Raw genomic sequence first — 19,869 nt, forward strand, 5'->3', positions numbered from 1 at the left:
AAACATTCAGATGTTGTAGTGACATCATGGCTTAGTGGGAAATACTGGAGATTGGAGGACAGTTGAACCGGATGACCTCAGAGGTCTTCTCCAACCCTGGTCATTCTATGATTCGAAGACCACAAAGAGCACAACCACTTCTCTCCATAAAATTCAGAAAATATGAGAGGACAAATCTGAATATATTCAAACATTACAGTGCTTTATATTAGAAATAAGAACAGATTTAGTGCCTTTTACCTGTTTCTGAAGGCCAGAAAGTTGGTAGCTGAGAGATTCTATTCTCATGCGAGCCTCCTTCAACTCCTCCCGAGCTGCACCAGCAGCTTTGTCATTTTGGTCAGAGGCCAGGATGGCATTCTCCAACTGGAAGACAGGTTTTACACGAGTCATTGTATTAAGTTAGACATCTCATAAATATACCTGCAGTACTGCATATAAGCTTTTTAATCTTAAATAATTTAAAATGGAAATCTAGTAAGTTTATGAACCTCAAAGACATACCCTAAAGGAACGAGAACACATATTTCAGTTCTATTCCTACAGGATTATAGCCTTACAAAGCTTAGGTTTATGTTATCACTACCAGCCTGTTTGAAGTCAGAATGATCACACAGACCCCCAGTTTAATGTCCTGGTCCAACAGTTCTCTGCATGCCCAGAGAGCAAGCTGAATAAAACATTTCATTAGTGCCAAATCTCAGCTGGCCAGTAGCAACTTACTGACTTCCTCAGTAAGAGGAAGATCTTGATGCTTACACTCTTCCATGGATTCTTCAGGCAGGATCACATTACATTGTAACTTTCATCAAGGTAGCTGGAAAATGCATATTTTTCATGCTTTGCAGCTTAAGTTCAACTATCTACTACTACACGCACCACAGAATCCACACAGGAACCAAAGTGCTCCAACTCTAAGAACAGTTTCAGGCAGAACATTGTTCTTAACCACACAGCACAAGACTTCAAGAAATCGATCTTCATCAACTGCACTGCTCCAAGAGCTCCAAGCGAGGAAGAGTACACTGAGCTCATCCTGGAGAAGTTTGGCATATGCCACACCATATTCTCCAGCAGCCCAAGATCTCTCTGATATGACCCTGGACACAGACACCAATGTTACCCAGACAGCTAAACCTGTCTTTCCCTCTCCTCCTTACTTCAAGAGGAACCTTAATTTCTTCCTCTCCTGTTCAAATCTTGTCATTTTTTCCTTCTCTACCTACTTTGCAAACAGTGCTTTCTCTACAAAGGATATACTTTGGATCCTCTTCGGACAAGTCAATCCAAGTATCTGGTTGTTCCTAACCTCTCTGAATAATGCTAAGATTGCTAAAGGTTCTTTATTTTGCTTTTTAATACCTATTACTTATTTTGTTGCTGCCCTAAGAAGGAGTTAAATACTTTTTAGATCAGTATTTCTCAAACTGCAAACCAAAGAATTCTTAAGAGAGTCTCAAAGTCAAGGGCGTGGAAAACAATGTTAGCAGCACCATAATTTCTCCACCACAGGAGAATGAGAAGTGGCTATAATTACAGGTAAGGATTTTCATAACCAGAAAACTGACACCTACTCTATTTTTTCAGGTAGGGTAATAATAATATTAAAAAAAATTACATTACATACTTGTAGCCAGCAACTGTACCAGTAATACTGAGCATACTACTTCCCCCACACTGCCAGCTGAATTAATGGGGATTTGCTAACTCAGGATTTGCACAGGCAGGTAAAACAAAGCAGTGCCTACATTTTAAGAAGTTCAAGGCGCATTCTTCTGCATCAAATTACGCCTCACTATGTTCACACTTCCAAACTGCACACCACAGTTTTCAACACCCACACTTGTCAAAAAAGCATCCAGTATCTTGTCTGATTTCCCCACCACCAGCCCCAATGAAACCACAAATGCACCAAAAAAAAAAAAAAAAAAAAAAAAAAAACCCACAGGAAAAAAACGACTGTATCAGCTATTGTGTGACATCCCCTCTTCGCACCCTGTCCTCAGGGAGCAGCAGTTCCACATGTTCTCCTGGCTACTGCTGTTCCAAGCTGTTACCCTGGGCTAAACCTCGCTGGAAACATGCCTGTGACCTGAACAGGAGGAACCACTTGGACATCATCACAGAGCTTCACATCACTACCACCTGTGTCCTTAAAGACAGCAGGTCTGATGGAAATGGTTCTATCTCCCGACTGGACCTCCTGCCCACCAGAAGGGGAGTGCAGCAGTTACCTTAGCCTGGTAGGTCTGCTCCAGCTCCATTTTGTACAGCTTGACTTGCTCATCATGCTGATTTCGCAGATCCTCCAGGGCCTGAGCCATTTTGTTCTCATACTCCTGCTGGCGACTGGTGTCCACTTCGACCAAGCGATGCTCATGCCGCTTTCTTGTCTCTCTTATCTCCTACACAGAGAAAAAGAGGACAAAGTCCTACACTGAGGCAAACAGTACAAGCAATTCCATTTAGACGAGTATTAATTACTTCAGTACTAATTATTTAGTATTTAGGAACTACAGTACTGCAGCCAAAAGTTACTGCTTATATTAAGAGATGCAAATTACCTCTTTCATTCTGTAAAAAACAATTCTAAAAGGTGAGCAAACTTGAAAAATGGCTGACAAATATTCATACAGAATTTAAGTAAGGAGATCTTTTGTGCTACAATAATTGATGGAGGGGTGAGTTTGTGCCTACAACAGCAAGCAGTCTACAAGGAGCCAGATAAAATCAACACATTTTGCAACCATTCTGAATGCTGAAGATAAACAAAATACAGATGTTCAAATTTCACTCAGGCATATGCAGATCTCTTTTTTCTATATATTCTATGACCTCTGCTAATTAGGTTTTCATAACATCAGTAATAAAGAAACAACCCAAACAAATTCTCTATGCTATTGCTCTGAAAACAATCTTTTTTCTTGTCAGTTTGTACAAAATACTCTTTTTCTGGTGAATGATGAGATCTCTGTGTCTGTAACACTGCACCTAAACCAGTGAAGTTGAGATTTACTCATTAACTTATTCATGCTGGGCCCTGCAAAGACCCACCCAGGTCTGAATGCGTGGTATGAGAAAGAATTCATTTCTGCCTTCAGAGTAAGGCAAAATAAAGGAGCAGCTGTAAACTCTGTCAGGAGGCCCGAAAACAGCAGTGCAGTCATGAGATGGAGCAGAGGACAAGAGAATTAAGGCTTACTTCCCATGGCTAAACTGAAGTCACAGCAGACTAACAAAAATTCAGGGCCACTGTATATGAGCTGCTTTGCAGAAGTCCTCACAGAGCAAAAAATTACTTTAATGGCCTACCAACAAGGAAGGGTCTGTCACCTGCAGGTACACACAGCAACCCAACTGCTCTGTGGCACGGAGGTGAAACAACGATCATAGCTCAGGATGTCTTCCTTCATTTCCCAATACCTGTCCCTAGCCACAGAGCCTTGCCTAACCCCTCCACCCGGTCTGTACACTCATTTTATTCCATGCTGAAACAGAACTCAGCCATTAAACTGGCAAACATTCAACTCAACAAAACAGTCAAAATATTTTCTCATTAATCATGCTGAAAGAGTTTGGTGCATGGTCAGCCAAACATCACACGGGTGAGACAAAGGGCAGGAGTCTGTGGCAGCTGCTCAGCAGCCACTAAGGAATGAGTTTGTGCTGCTGAAGAATCAAAGGTCAGGGTTGGACTCCAAGGAATAAACTGACCTCACTTTTCAAGAAGTGGCCATGCTTCCTTTCTCCATTCCTCCCAATCCCCATCTGTGCATTCCTACTGTTTACAAAACTACTGCTTTACTCCCAGCAAAAAACAGTTTTTGGTGCAGTGTTCTCATCAATGGAAACAGGTTACAGTCAGCTCTAACAGACACCACAGCAAACTAGGGGCAGGGCCACGCAGTCTGTGTAAAGAGGGAATAGGACTTTCCCTCTCAAGCAGAAGCAAGCTGTTAAGTTAACCCACAGAACAATAATACCCTCGTCACTTGGCTTTTATGCTAGTTCTGCCACTGATCTGCTATGCAACTCTTACACAACCTTTAAAATCAGCTGATTCACAGCAAAGATGAAATAATACTGATTTTCACTACCTGGTCTCATTAGAAATTGTTTATGGTCAGTCTGAGTAAGAACTACATAAGCTTCAGAATACAATGAGATTACAAGGCTGGTTCTACCTCCTCAAACACATTCTTCCTGAAATCCAGATCCTCCTGCAAGCTCTGGCACCGATTCTCCAGGTCCACACGCATAAGTGTCTCCTTCTCCAACTGCTTCTTAGCCACAGCATGACCATCTTCAGCCTGGTAGAGAATTGTAAAGATAAATATTTAATTTTGACTGGATCCCTTTTCTCCCCATCTACGAGCCCTTCACAGCCTTCAGTTGACATCTTTGGATCAACAACACACAACAATAAATCTCATCTCAAGCTATTACAAAAGTAAAGAAAAAGAAAAAAAGGAAAATGCATGCGTGAGCATGTATGGATACTTAGAAAAGCTTTTGTGATTCTACCCCACCTATAAAACACAGGATTATTTCAGTGTAGCTTGGTAACGAATCCAAAGATTATTAACTTCTCAAGGATGAACTGTATGTTCTTCTCTTTCTTGACAACACAGCTCCTCTGGATACTTCACCATAAATTAAAGTTACACAGGATGTTACAAAGCAGAACATTAAGTAACCAGGAACGCACCAATCTTTATGCTATCAATATTTCTAACACACCTTAATACTTAGCTTGTTTTACAGACCTCTTAATTTATTTCCACATCTAAGAGGGGCAGGGAAAGGTTAAGCAGAAGGGAGCTGAAGCAATGATGTTCAGACAAACTAAGAGCAAAGTCCCAACAGATTTCACAAGCAGTAACTCCTGCTGTGCTCAAGCAAGCAAGCACTCGCTGCGATACCTTTGCAAGTTGGGCACGCAGATCAGCCACCTCTGCCTCCAGGCTGCGTTTCTCATTCAGAACAGTATTGAGTTCTGCTTCGCTTCTATGGAAGAGGACTTCAAGATCCTTAATGCGACCTTGAGCAACAGACAAATCTGCATCTTTCTTTTTGTAGCTGAAACAAACAAAAGTTACCATATTTACACATGGGTGCACACACACACCTGGAGAATACTTTGGTTACAGTTACAGATGTTTTGGTATACAGTCATTGTACCAGCAGGTGGCTCTGGAGTAATCTGCAACTACAGTTACTTAAAATAATTACAAACCTGGTACAAATGGAGTTTTAGAACAATGTTCTGTATACGTACTGCCCAGCTGGCAAGTTCATTACTGGATGGCAAGGGCAAAAACAATCCCTTAAAGAGCATTTCCTCATCTCATAGAGGAAACATTTGGACTACAGCTCCCAAGGAGCAGAGCACACATATCTCTCACAGAAGCCCACAAGCAGTCGCTTCTCTGCTGGTTCCAGACCAGTATGTCCCCTTCAGTTCCCTCCAAGAACTATGAATCCCTTCCTAAAGAAGAGAGCCTTGCCCAGGGAACTGCTTTCCTGTGAAAAAGGATGATGGCAACAAATCACTTCTCTTCCATGATGGAGAGTCGCAGCATTCTGAGTCTGGAGCCACGACATTTCTAGGCTCCCTTCAGGTACTGCTGACAAAGGGCAGCTCCCGAGTCCTGTAATGGTTAACAACTGTTATAGTTGTTATAGTTGTTATCACTTCTGTGCCCTAGAACCTTCCAAAGCCTGGGAGCTTCTGACTCATCCCACTGGCCTTGTACCTCCTTTTTCTTTCCAGGCTGTTCTCACTCCTAAGGTAGACAAACAATCACAATATAACTCTCAACATGTAAAAAGTACCACTCAATCTCAAACTTGGCTTCAAAGTGCAGCCTTTTGGAGCTGATTTTTTTTGCCCACTGTCTATTTGACAACTGCCCATTGTCTAAACAATAGCTTGGGATGCTTCTTACTGTCCAATTACCCTAAGTACTAAAAAATCCAGAAAACATCAGATCAGCATCAAACATGGCAGATAGGTATAAAGAAACAAAATGACCAAAGTATGTGCCAGGGCATCCAAAATCCCAAAAGAATAATCTGTACACATGGAGAACACTGGGTGACAACAGCTGTCATCATCTGTCATCGTTGATGACATCTGTCATCAACGAGCTGCACATACATGGCAGAAAGATAACAACTCTGAAGTCCTGTACACTGCAGGAAAACCATATGCTTTCTATACCATAACCTGTCACAAATCCTCATGTATCAGCCAAGTTCTTGCTGCTCCCCAATCCTTCAGGAGTTGGGTCTACCATGCAGTGAACTTGAAAGAGACACTGAGGAAATTGTAGCAAACACAGTGTTACACATCGCCATCCTCCTCCTTCAAGCACAAAGCACTGAAGCTTGGGAGGTGAGCAGGACAGTGTGCAGGGAGGACTTCATCACTTGCTGCCTGTCAAGGAACCCTGTGCAAACAGACACAAAGTTGTTTTCAAGAATTGCATCTGAAGTCAGGTTGTATGTCCCAGGCGTGACTTTCTGTACGTATTACACCAGGCTGTATGGGAACTGCTGAGTCACGGCCTGAACCTCTGATTAATCACCTGAGGTGAGCCTTGAGTCAGCCAGAGGAGCACAGGTGAAGGCAATTCACCTGTGCTGCTGGAAGGGGTGGAGCCAGGCTCCACCCCTCCTGGACCTATTTAAGAGCTGGCTACCAGAGGGGAAGGATCTCTTCTGGAGATCCCCTCTTTTGGTGTCTTCTGGTGAGCTCAACCCAAGGGTAAGCTCTTCCACTTATTCTCTTTTGTGATCGTTGTCTGCTTTGCCTTACTCTCTTGATTATATTGCGATTATAACATCTTGATATCTATTGATTATACACAATTATATTGTGGTTATAACATCTTGGTTATACACCAGGCACAGCAAGATTCTGCAAGTACACCTCAAGGGACTGAAAGCAATCTGCTAAAAGAAACTTCTGAGCCAAGAAATAATTCAGTTCTATTATGAACTAAGAGGACAGGAAACCTGGCACACTTTCCTCATATTTAGTGTATCTCAGAATACCAAGTACGTTTGAAAGAGGCTGGTAGAATTACCCTGTCAAGTCCCCGAAGTGACTGATGAGGGACAACTCAACCACCCAAACACAGGGCAAGGGAGATGACCCAAAAGAAAGCAGCAGCAGCAGTATTTCAAGTGCACAGTGTTTTCCAACAGGGTATTTGTAAAATCTCTCAGTATTAGCAAAGGCCTAAAAAACAGAGATCAACTTGCAGCGATTCTCACTAGCTGGGCAGTGAAGGGAGGATAACTGGAGCCAAATTCCCACAGTTCCTGCTGCAGTTCACTTTTGGAAATTGCTTTAAAACACAATCAAAGGATTTGCTGCCTCCAGGACAACGGAGACAACCTTGACGGCTGTCTAACTTCAAGCGGCACACAATACAATCTGTGGGGGGGGGAGGGAGAGAGAAACAAAGAGACCAGGATGGAAGGAGGCACGACTGATTGTTTTAACATCTGCAGTGTGAACAGCCCATCAACTCGCAGCTTATTCATCCTCTATCTACAAATAGATCTGTGTATATACTAGCTATACCATCTGAGGAATTCCACTGACAAGCCTGCATCACTTCCTCACGACACCCACTAAGGCATTTTAAGAGGCAACAGCAGTGTCGTTCACACTGCAGATCACCAATTCATCATTTAAAGAAAAAACCCACAATGTATCACGTAAGATTTTCCTTACCTTTTATTGAACTCCTCAAGTTCAGCCCTCAGTTTTCCTATCTCAATCTGTAACCTCGCCCTCTCTTTGGCTGTTTCATCCAGAACTCTTCGAGCATCAGCCAGTTCAGACTCATAGAGGTTCTTGATGCCACTGACCTAAAGGGGAAAAAAGTGTTCAGACATGAAACATTCCCAAGCCTAAGCATCAGCAAACTGAGTTTCACAGGTTTCACTCAGCTTTCTTTGGAAGAGAACGTTTGATATGACTTCTGTTGTTGAAGTGCATGAAATTCTGACCATTTTCAATTAATACGCACCTGCATGCCTATGTGCTGTGATCTACTGTGACCCAACCCCAAAGACAACACTGGAGATTCATTCCCAGCAGGATGTAACAAAACGTGTTTGAAATGTGTGTCTTCCAAAGAGACAGACTGAAGCAGAGCAGCACACCCTGCACACAGACCATTTGCTCCCATTCCACAGACCATTGCTTTGAACCATTTTAAGCAGCAATGTCATTTAAAAACAAAGTAGGAAAAACACTTTCTGGAACACAAATGGAAGCCTCATTCAATTCTGTTGCTCCTGTACTACAAAGCAAAAGAAGACTCTGAAATGAGATGAACTCCAGAGACTTTCAGAGACATGCTTCTACTCTTGTTCTCTGCCTCAGACGATAAGGATCTGCAGATCTTTCCCTGTCCCAGCTCAGAAAAAAGATAAGATAATCCACCATTCAGACTGGAACAAGGCACCTCAAAGTCTTCAACACCAGTAACTCTTTGTAGAACACAGGATCATTTGAAAGGCGTATCAAGATAGCTAAAAACTGAAGGTAAGACTGGTGGCATTGCTTCTATCAAAGGATATCAGAACAGCTCTTACTGATGTAAATTCAGAAACAGAGCAATCGTGGTGTGGGAAGAGTGAAAAGCAGAATACAACAGCTTTAGGAAGAGAAATTTCATAACAAAGCATCAACTGCAGACACGAGGCAACTGTGCTGTTCCTAGGAGTGCCTATTCCAACAGCCCCAACGACAGACTCAACCATCTGGTCTTCAGAAAGACAGATTAAAGGCAGTCAGAAAATAAATCAAGACCCTGACAGAACATATTTTCATAAAACTTCTGAAATGAACCTAGATGTTGTGGGAATCAAGTGTTGTTTCTGCATTAGAATTAGACAATATTATTTTTATTTCATGATCTCTGCTATCATAGTTCTTTTTGGGAGTCCTTCTACTTCACCTCGGGAAGATCTCTGATAGTTTGCATCACTGATCCTCTAGACGAACCTTCCCAGGCACGCACACTCTGTATAGAGGTGTATAGATGTACATTTTGTCACACACTGCAGGAATATCCTGCACGAGAGCAAACCAGGGAACAGCCATGGCCTGCCCCAGGAAGCGCCTGAAGAGACATCGGCAGGCCTGGCATCATCCCCAGTGCTCTTTGTTTAACGAAGTCTTTAAAGAAAATCACATCAATACGGCAAGGAGAGCACCGAGACAGCTTGGAAACAACAGCACGGCTGCTGACTGACAGCAGGTAACAAATAAATTAACAAGTAAATAGCAAATGTCAACCTTCTGTAAGATTGTGAACCTGGAGTATGCAGCCAGTGGGGAAACAGGGGACGGGGGAGGCAAGGGGGAGCAAACAGGGTCTAAAGGCTGCCATGTTGTGTCCATAGGCGCTCCTGCTTGCGGGACGCCGCCATTGCAATCGCAAATAAATTCTGCTGTTACCAGAGATACCGTCCTGACAAACATGACTTGGATATTTCCAACAATGTGACAGTCTGAGAGCTGAGAATTCTTTTTCTGAAGAATTATTCTTTCAAGATTTATTCCATTTTTTTGTTTGTTTTTCCTCTTCTTTTGTCACAGCTTACAGCCAGAAATTCCCTATGGCACAAGCTAATACAACTCTGCTTTACCAGTTGCAGAAAGTTCCACAAAGATGTGAGTTACGACTGTGCTACGATCCTTCTTACACCACTCCACCACGCCAATAAAATGTTAATTGTTAAGCCTCTGAATAACTGTGAGCCTTCATGAAAACACAGTATTTGCAAATCACAACACAAAATCACACACTGGAATACCACATTTGAGGGCTACGTGCTTTTCAGAAGGGATTCCCCGAGGCAGGAGCAGGAGGGAAGACAACATGGTGGGCTGCAAGCAATTCAGGGGACTCCTGGAGTCCATTGAGGATAACTTCTTGTTCCAGGTACTGCCCAGACCAACCAGAGGTGAAGTGTTGCTGGACCTGGTGCTCGCCAACACAGAGGGATCATTACAGGGGATAAGATCAGAGGCACTGTAGCTGCTGTGCCATGGCTGAGCGAGGGCTGTGGGTCCGGGAAAGAACAGTCAGGGATCTGAGCTTCAGGACAGCAAACTTCCAACTGTTTAAGGACTAGATGGGATTCCCTGGGAAACTGCCCTCAGGGAGGCGAGAATGGAACAGAACTGGCAGCTCTTTAAGGATGCCTTCCTGAGAGCACGGGAACTTGGAGGAGGCAGGAAATTGTCACAGCTGAGCAAGGAGCTGCTGGTCAGACCAAGGGTAAGGAGGACGTGCACAAGGTCTGGAAGCAAGGATGGGGAGCCTGGGAAGAATACAGGAACACCAACCAAACATGTATGGTGTGATCAGGAGAGCCAAAGTGCAGATGGACTTGAACCTGGGGAGGGATGTGACAAATAATGAGGGGTTCTACAGGTACAATGGTCAGAAGAGACAGGCCAAGGAGAGCATACCTCCTCTGCTAAACGAGGAGGCAGAACCAGCTCCTACAAACATGGAGAAGGCTGAGGTACTCAACAGTTCTCCGTTTCAATCTTCACTGCCAGTCAGGCTTCCCACATACCTCATGTCTTGAACCCTCTGCATGTGGGCTGGGGGGAGTAAAATCCCCCCCTCTGTAAGAGCCTGTCTGAGACCCCCTCACAAGACTGAGTGCATACAGTACATGGGGCCAGACAACATGCATTCCAGAGAACTGCAAGGAAAAAAATAACCACAGCTGACTGGGGTGTCCTCAGCGAGTGAAAAAAGGGAACCATCACTCTCACTTTTAAGAAAGGGAGAAAGGAAGGTCTGGGAACCTACAGCCCAGTGAGCCTCACCACTGTGCCTGGGAAGATCGTGGAGCAGCCCATCCTGGAAGAGATGTTGCGCACATACAAGACAAGGAGCTTATCTGAGAAAACCTGCAGCTTTCCCTCTATTTGTAAACATCGCTACAACAAGGTGATACAATATCAACCAACAAGTAGTGAATAATTTATGCTTGTTTTATATTCAAAGTACTCCAATTTATATTCAAAGTACTCCAAACACCACACAGCTTAACAACATCAAAAGGACAACACTCTGAACTGCAAACAAACATTTAAAGTAACCCCTGCCTTGATAGAAGATAGCTGGAACGAACTAAATATTGAATGATGAAAGCCATTTCAGAACCTTTTGGTAAAAAGAGAACCAGAGATAACAATTTCGAGCTAAAAAGGTCTGATTCGCCCTCACTGCAAAACCTGTTGTGGCAGCTTAGCATGGATCTTTTCTCCTGTAGCACATTGAACTTCTGCTCTGCTCCTGTTCTGGAAACTTGAATGAAAAGTAAACACAGGTCCAATGCAGGTTGTTAGCAAGAACACCACTTAGGGCAGCATTTTAAGCTAATGCACCGACAGACAGAAGCAACTGAGATACGAGGACACTCTCTAGCACTGAAAGAAACTCTGGCAAGTATTTCTGTTGTCTGAAACTTTCGCCCCTAAAGCTCTGCTCTGGTGGAAGGAACGTAACGTTCAGAGTCCACTGACTTGGAAATCACCAGAGCAGTATGGTCCCCACAGTGCCTCTAGTGATCGTCCACCTCCAATCTGCTTTCTTTCTAAACTACAATCACTCTTTAGCCTCCTCCCTTTTAAATTTACTTTGCAACTGCAACTACTTTGCTCCATTTGGTCTCCAGTAGTGACACTTCAAGCTCACATTCTTAAAAGGCTGTTGCTGCCCTTCTAGGATATGCCTCATATAGAATTTATGGACAAAAAAAGAAAAATGGCAACAGGACCAGCAATCACAGCATCCACAGCAGCAAGGGAAGGAAAACCACTAAATTAACCTAGCAGCTGTGAAGCCCATTTCTGGTGCTTTGCCTCATCACCATCTCAGCACTGTGCCACCAGGCAGTGCCTAAATGCCCCGAATGCCCCAGGAATTCTTGGAGCACACTTTGCTCAGGTTCGACACATTCTGAAAAAGATTTTCTACGCAGCATCCAGAGTAGGGAAACAACTCTGGTATATGCAGTGCTAATTAATCACTAACTATAAAGGAAAACAGGAACCGTACTGGAGATCAGAGAGGCATTCCAGCAGGTGTCAAATAGCTCAGGCTGTAATCCAAGAGGTGATACCATACCAGAGCTACATTCTATATGTTTGCAGCGAGAGTATCACGGAGCGGTCAATCTGGTAAGCCATGAGAGGAAGCTCTTCACTCTCTGCAGCACGTGGGACCAGATCTGCCACAACACTGTCAAGAACCTCAGCAGATTTGCTTTCAGCAGCCTTGCAGAAGCAAAAGAAACCAAGAAGTAATTACAACCATTGCAATTATGACAACTACAGAAAACAGAAGAATTTGTTAGAGCAACCGAAAAAAAAAAAAAAAAGCAGAATATGTATAAGACATCACTGTAGGCACTTAACTAAAAGAAGATCACACACAATAATTCAAGATAAAACAAAACTGGTATGGTTACTTACTGGGCAACACAGCAGAGCAGGAGGATATGGAACATGGAGCAGCATTTGTCCAAAAGCAAAGCTCATGCACAAATGCCAAATAAAAACTGATAGTGATTTCTGACAAACACATGGCAAGCCAAAAAATTAAGTTTGAAGAAAACTCATAAATGGCGTAGAAAGTAATCACTCTTGCTGCACTTACAGAAAGGTACAGATAGACATGATAAACAGCCTGCGGCCCAAAGCTCATCTGCTAAGCAAAAGTACCATCTCAAAAAGATGAAGTACAAACATATCTTCATTTTTTTGTTATTATTTAACTTACATTCATACTAGAGAAATCTTTAAGAGCTTCCTCCACTTAAGCATGAGTTGAAAGAATCATAGAACAGACTACAAATCAAGCAGTAACAAGTCATCAGATTTATACAGTATCAAGAGCTTTCTAAGCCCACTTTTTCAATTAGGTGAATATTTAATCTTATAAGGGTTCATTTTCTTCTTGACCATTAGAAAGGAGTTGTTAAAGAGGAACTACCTGTCACTAAGCTGGAGCGTACAGCGAGATAGCCGACAGTCTGAAGAACAGCACTGCTGGGCAAGCACGTAAGGGTCATACTGAGGAAGAATCAGTGTCTGCTGCAAAACACAAGTTTCACAGCCAGACCTGTCATGTAAATCAGGAAATGGGCTTTCATGACAGATCTAACAAAAAAAAAAAAAAAAAAAGGAAAGCAGCAGGCACACGAAGAACATCAGCATGGAAAAAAACCAGCCAATACGGCTTCATCCATCTCAGAGGAAACAGTCAGAAAGGATACAGACAAGGACTTGAGAAGTCCACAATGACACAAATCATATTCTAGGGACTGAGGGGAGGGAGACTGGCAGGTAGTCCCCTGCATCTCCCACCTTCCCCCTGCTAACCATAGATGTGACAGGTGCTTTGTTACAGCCACCAGTCTTGACTTTTCAAAGATAATTTGTAGCAACCCAACAATGAAACCAACCAGCCTCTCCTGGACGCAGTTTCATTAGATGTCCATGGCAGCACTCATCCTGTGAGTTTTCCCACTTCATGCCCACGATCCCACTGAGGTCATAGCACCCACCCACCATGGTGGCTAATTCCTCCTGGCTGTTCTCCACATTGCAAGCATTTGTGCTGCAGGCACTTCAGAAAGGCACCATGATGATTTGTCAGGAAGAACAGGAGAGCTTTCCCCATCAGACTGTCCTGTAGGCACTTCCTTGATGATTCCACAACTGCTTTGTTGATTACTGTCTACCCTGTTCACACAGCCCCCGGCCCTTTGCCTGTCCACCACATCCCACCCGATCTTAGAGAAACCTCACACTCCCCCATCACTTCCAGTCTGAAGTTCTTACCCAGGTGACCCGCCTGTTGGCAAAGACACCTTTGTCCTGCCTAGCCAGGCAGATCCCGTCTCTTCCAAGCAGTCACCAGCCCTGAAATACAACTGCACAGTTGCCAGCAGCAGTTGCTCTGCAAGATCTGTCCTGCCATTCCCACCTGCTCACCCAAGCACCCCCCACCCAGAAGACAGGTCAGGTCTACAGACCTCCTACAGCAACTAGTAGGAAGAAGCTGCGAGACAGCACTCAGTGAAGACACAAGAAATGTGCCAGACTGCTAGGCTGGACGAATTAGGCGATAAAGCTTTAATTATCTTAATATGCATCAATGTGCAAAACAAATGCGTTCCCACCAGGCATGGCTCACAGTGTTCTTGTTCACCCAGTTATGGACTGATGAAGGCTCACGGCCTCCCCAGGAACACCTGTGGAGGCATATAGCTATTCCTCCTTCTGATGTGGAAATGCCTGCTCAGAGCCAGGCAATCATCGGTATCAACATCAAAGGCAGTTTATCCAAAAATTGTAAACAGCATCACATTCTTCCAAGGAAATCTGGTCACCCGCCCCTATGGTTAAGAACCAGTTTCTTCACAGAGATTAATAAGTGCCACAGCACAGCCTCACTAAAACCCAATCCATGAGGTCATGGATCTAAGATGACCAGAGATGCCTTTGCCCAGAGACTTCAGCAAGAGAGCTAAAATACACTTCCTCCTTTTTTTTTCAGCCAGGCATGGCAGTCTGGCAGGTGTCAAGCCAAGGGGTAGTACAAAGTATGCTCCCAGCAATTAACAGGGGAAACATCTTCCATGCAAAGCAGATGGCTGCTTACTACAGTGTTAACTCTGACAGGGACCACAAGCAGATAATGGAGTTGTTACAGGCCAGGAAGATTGGAGGAAAAAGAAAACTAAGAGGGCAGCATGGAGATGGAACATAACCTCCGGAAGACCCAAGTTCTCAAGAGCAATGAAGATGTGTGCCGTGTATCAGCACCATTTCCCTTCAGCTGATCTCTACAGCACTGCCTAATCCTGCGCTTTGCAGGTTAGGACTCAGGTGATCCACCACCCACAGAAGCATCCAAATGTTTCACAGATGACAACGAGGTCGCACCAAGGGCACCTACCCTAGTTTAGTGCTAGCTCTGGTTGCTACAGCTGGGGCAGCAAAGGGCCAGCAGCTGCAGCACTGGCAGGTAAGAAGAGACCAGGTGAGGCTGCAGTAAAGTTTTAATGGCTCTAACACAAGACTGCAGCCGCCTGCAATGACATCCAGAGAGGCTGAAAAGACAGAGAAGAGGGAAGCCTCTACATACTGCTTCTGTCCCAAGTGCAACTGCTGTGGGTGGCTGAGATTCCCCACGGATCTTCATTTCCTTTCTCCATCCCACTCTTTCTTGTTTTCTGTTGTGGGTGAGGACAGCACAACTCTCTCAGAACAGCATAATAAGCCCTCCAATACTCATAAAAAATGTCTGTTCTGGAAGACTGCAATCATAAACACCACCAGGAATGAAGGTATTATCAGAAAGCAGTCTTCCCACCTTCATCCTTTCAATCACTCCTTCTCCCAACCTCACAGATCATGTATCAGTGACCCCATCATGGTGAGAATATCAACCAAATACTAGTGAATACAAAAACAAGGGGATACACTCAATTTATCTACTCTCATAGGCTAAGCTACACGAGTGGATTCACACCAGAGAAGAAACTGAGAATGAGGACAGTCATTGGTTTCCCCAGCTGAAAAGGCAACTTTTATTTTTATTTTTATTTATCCAAGTGCTTACTGCATAGTTTTATTGATAGAGGCCAACTGCATGCTAGTAAAGGCACAACAGCATTAGATAGGTTTGCAAAAGCTTGAAAGATGAACGTAATTAGCAGACAACTGGAGATGAATCTCAACTTCTGTTGAGTTCTTCTTTCATGTTAAAAGTTGGCAGCAGGAGCTATTTTGTTCCAAGGCTACATGCAGCTGTAAGCCTGCAGACCTGAGGAGGTGACCCAGCATTGGTAGGAAGTGGCTGCTCCCTTCTTTCCTCTGCAGGCTGGCAGTTTGAATAATTAGAAAAAAACCATCATGACCAGCTGATGTTTGAAGAGCCTGGTGTAACGGTGGCTGCAGTCCTTGCCTGAACAGCACCAGTAACAATTCAATCATGTAGAAACGATTCCACAGAAGCAGAGTTCTCAGAACCAAATTAGAAATGCCACCCCCTTTGCTCCCATGCATGCAGTGGTCAGACGGCAGTAATGGTCTCACCCAATCTGCAGTGAGACACGGACATGTGGGAGGACACCAGGGTGACAAGCAGTGGCCAAACACCACTGTAACATCACCATGCGTCCATGTTTTAAGGCAAACAGGAGTTGCTAAAGGTTGTCACGAAAAAAAAGCAGATGCGTCAACTGCTCTCAAGGCAGAAGTTTCAGGTTTAACACAGAGCCCAGCAGATGAGCAGTGCTTGTCAATCCACAGCGCACGTGGCTGCATCCACCATGTGCTCCTGGCATCAGTCACTGAGGTCCTTCTGAAAATCTTCAGCCAATTTAAGCTAAAATTATCCCAAACAGTTCAGTAACAGCAGCAACTTGTCTCCCACTGAGCATGCAGAAGCTGTAACAAACCTTCTGAAGCAGAAACAAAAAATTAACCAGGCCTGCTCCCTGCTGGGAAGAAAAAATAATGCTTTCTGATTCAATGCATAATTAAGTAGACAATTAAAATATGGGAATTCCTCCATTTCTACAAGCTGCTCTTTTATTCACATTAAAATGCCATAGTTCCATTTGTGGGAAGGGAACCATCACTTCACTCAGTTACTCATGATTATTCCATCAGGCAGTCTGCCACACATCATGGATTAACAAAAATCAGAAGGCTCCTTGTAAGCAATGCATTTATTGGGAAGAAGAAACAGTAGCAGACCTAATTGGGGGTTGGACTCGATGATCTCTGGAGGTCCCTTCCAACCCCTACAACTCTGTGATTAGTACAGTCTTCGAATGGGGGAAAAAAAGGCTCCCTCATCCATAAAAGGTCAAGACAGTTATTAAAGGCAGAGTAGTGAGAGTATCAGCAGAGAGAAAGCACGTAACCATGAATAAGTCAAAGCTACTGGGAATATTAAGCTAAAAAAAAAAATAAAAAAAAATAAAAAAAAAAGCGCAAAGCAGCTAAAATTTGAAGATGGTTGAGGATAATCACCAAAGGGAATTTTCATCATGAACACTCTGGAAAATTAAATAGCCCAATTCAACCACGCAGTTAATACAAAGAGATAATGATGCATCCCAAACAGAATGGCAACAGACTACACTCAACAGTGCCTCTGCATAGAAGCTACTGTTGTTTTGTTGCTTTCTTAAATTCTTTATTTCACTCTAAGTTTGATTATTTTAGGAACACAAATTCAACTAGGAAACTGAAGCATCAGCAGAAAAACCAGCTTACCACATCAGTGCCAGAAGGACAGAACTCTCCTATCTCAGTGCACCCAGAACTTCACAGCCACGTGAAGTTTCACTGCTCACACAGCCCTAATCCACTGCCCACAGGCCTGAATTGAAACTCTATAAGACTGCAAAGCCCCCTTCTGGACACACATATGAAAAAAAATAAGCTGTCCTAGAGACAGCAGGCAAGCTTTTAGCACACAGTCCTGGTGAAGGACTGTACAAGCATTGGCTCTAACACAATACAAAAGAATCCCAGAACATCCTGAGTTGGAAGGGACCCAGAGCAGAATCTCAGAATTAAGATTTAATAAAAAGAAAACTGAAAGGGAAAATTAAGCATAATGTATGAAAACCCACAAGCTTACCTTCCCCATTTAATGCAGAGTATTTTCCAGGCTCAGTAACACACAGAACAACTACAATAAGTTGGCTTACATTCACACTACACATAAGACTGTCTTGTGCCTGTACCTACTTTGATTACGTGTGTTCTTGCTAATTGTATTCTGCTTTATATATTGAAAGTGTTTACTCCCTGTTTTTATGTTCTAGCCTCCAGCAATCCACAGCTTCCTAGTGCTTGGAGCCAGACATGGTTATTTTGTTTATAGCACGATTTCATATAGGACAAGAGATGCAGGCATTCTTTATGATAAGAAATATCTGGTTACTTTGAAAACACATGTTACATTACATCAGTAAGTGACACAAACACATTTCAAGATACTTTGGCGAGCAGTGATTGCAGGCAGGCTGACCTCCCCCCAACAAGACATTACCATATTTGGTTTACTTAAGTAAACTGCTCAAATTCAAAATTTTCTCCCGCTGCCACCATCACACCAGATCCTTAAAGAAGGAAAAAAAAAAAAAAAAAAAAGCCTACATAAGTGGCAGAGCAATCCCTCACGTTGCTCCCTTCACAGCCCTGTCAGCTGCCAGTTTCAACTCAAACTTCACTTAGTGGGACACCTCGCCTTGCAGGCTGCCTCCGGGGGATGGAGGTTGGATATGAGGAACAATTTCCTCTCAGAAGGCACGGTGGAAGCCCAGGTCACCTGGAGGGGTTGGAGAACGGTGGAGATGTGGCACATGGGGACATGGTCAGTGGGCACGGAGGGGACGGGCTGACAGCCGGTGATCTCAGAGCCCTTCCCCAGCCTCAGTGATCCCACAGGAGGGCTGTGCGCTGGTATGGACCTGGTGGGACCGCCAGCCATCCCCCACACGGGAAGGAGGGTCGTGGGGGCAGCACGTACGGGACAAGATGGAAAAATAAAACGTGGCTTCCAAAGAAAAAAGAAGTGGCCACAGGAAGCAGAACAGGTTATCTGCCACACGTAACGGATTCGGTTCACACCATTTGTAAGCACCAAGAAAGATTTTCTCCGGCAAAAAGCAAACTTAGCACGACCCTTTCAAATCCCCCAGCGCTGAGCCGCGCGGCGGGGACCAAAAGCCACTCACGGGTTTTTATGCGACAGCGGGCCGGGCCGGCCCGGAGCCCACAGCGCGGCGCCCAGACCCGCAGCGCGGCGGGAAGCTCGCTCTTTCCCGCCGGCCCCCCCCGGCGCCCCCCCCCCCCCCCCCCCCCCCCCCCCCCCCGCCGCGCTCCTTCCCGCCTTTCGCTCTCGCTCGGTGACGCGAGCAGCCCGAGCCGCGCTCAGCGCGCCGCCGGCAGCCGCTTCTCTCCGCAGCCCCCGGGCCCCTACACGCACACCCCCACAACCCAGAGCACCGCCGCCGCGGGGGAAGGATGGGCCGAGCGCAGCACAGCCAGCCCCGCTCCCTGCGAAGGAGCGGCCCCGCCGGCCTCCACTGCCTCGGAAGCCCTGGGGAAAGGCGGCAGGCCGTACCTCGCGGGTGGTGACCTCCTCTTTCTCAGAGATCTTCACCAGCAGCCGGTCGTTCTCCAGCTCCAGCGCCCGCACGCGGTCGATGTAGACGGCCAGGCGGTCATTGAGCTGCCGCAGCTCCTCCTTCTCCTGCAGGCGGGAGATGCGGGTCGGCGATAGCGGGGTCCCGCCGGGGGTGCCGCGGATCGGGGTGCCTGACATGGCGCTCAGCTCGCGGGCAGCAGGCTCATTCAATCCGGCCGCACCGGGGGAGGAGGGAGCGGTAAGATGGCGGACATCGCCTGCCCCGCCGCCGCGCCGCATGGGAAATGAAGTCTGGGCGCCAAGATGGCCGCGCGGGGCGCGCCGGGAGGAGGAGTCCGCGCCGCCGCCATTTTATGGGCTGCCCGCCGCCGCTCCGCTCTCGCTCGTAACGCGTTTTGAATACAGTTAAGCCATTGAGACTGGGAACAAAGCACGGGAGAAAGGTTATTTAATAACCTTGTACGTAATAACCTTGAGTGTGCATAAAGCCGCTTCTGAAAGTAGACACTGCTCGTTGGGTTCGGTTCGTTTTTCCCTTCCAAGATTGAGGGAGCGGAGCTGTGGGATCAGGGTTCCTTCTCGTCAGCCCGTGTCACAGCAGGTGCAGCCCCTGTGCTCCTCAGAAACGGCCTCT

The 19,869-nt window shown here is 45.2% G+C and overlaps 1 protein-coding gene across 2 annotated transcripts in view; it reads right to left on the minus strand.

The window, feature by feature from the left end:
- Window positions 1-19,533, minus strand: part of LMNB2 (lamin B2) — a 30,762-nt gene extending 11,229 nt beyond the window's left edge. Inside the window, exons 1-6 of one of the 2 annotated variants that reach the window (XM_042886814.1) lie at window positions 19,212-19,533; window positions 7,748-7,884; window positions 4,923-5,079; window positions 4,185-4,310; window positions 2,235-2,405; window positions 241-366 (exon numbers count right to left, since the gene is read on the minus strand). In XM_042886814.1, the coding sequence (XP_042742748.1) occupies window positions 241-366; window positions 2,235-2,405; window positions 4,185-4,310; window positions 4,923-5,079; window positions 7,748-7,884; window positions 19,212-19,514 (1,020 nt within the window). In that variant the 5' untranslated portion in view covers window positions 19,515-19,533. Of the gene's footprint in view, window positions 1-240; window positions 367-2,234; window positions 2,406-2,564; window positions 2,785-4,184; window positions 4,311-4,922; window positions 5,080-7,747; window positions 7,885-19,211 lie in introns of those variants that run through there. The other variant, XM_042886815.1, reaches the window with a different exon arrangement.
- Window positions 19,534-19,869: the final 336 nt, after the last annotated feature.

Source organism: Lagopus leucura, unplaced genomic scaffold (assembly GCF_019238085.1).
Source record: "Lagopus leucura isolate 7727_CA_CO unplaced genomic scaffold, USGS_WTPT01 Super-Scaffold_100064, whole genome shotgun sequence".
NCBI lineage: Eukaryota > Metazoa > Chordata > Aves > Galliformes > Phasianidae > Lagopus > Lagopus leucura.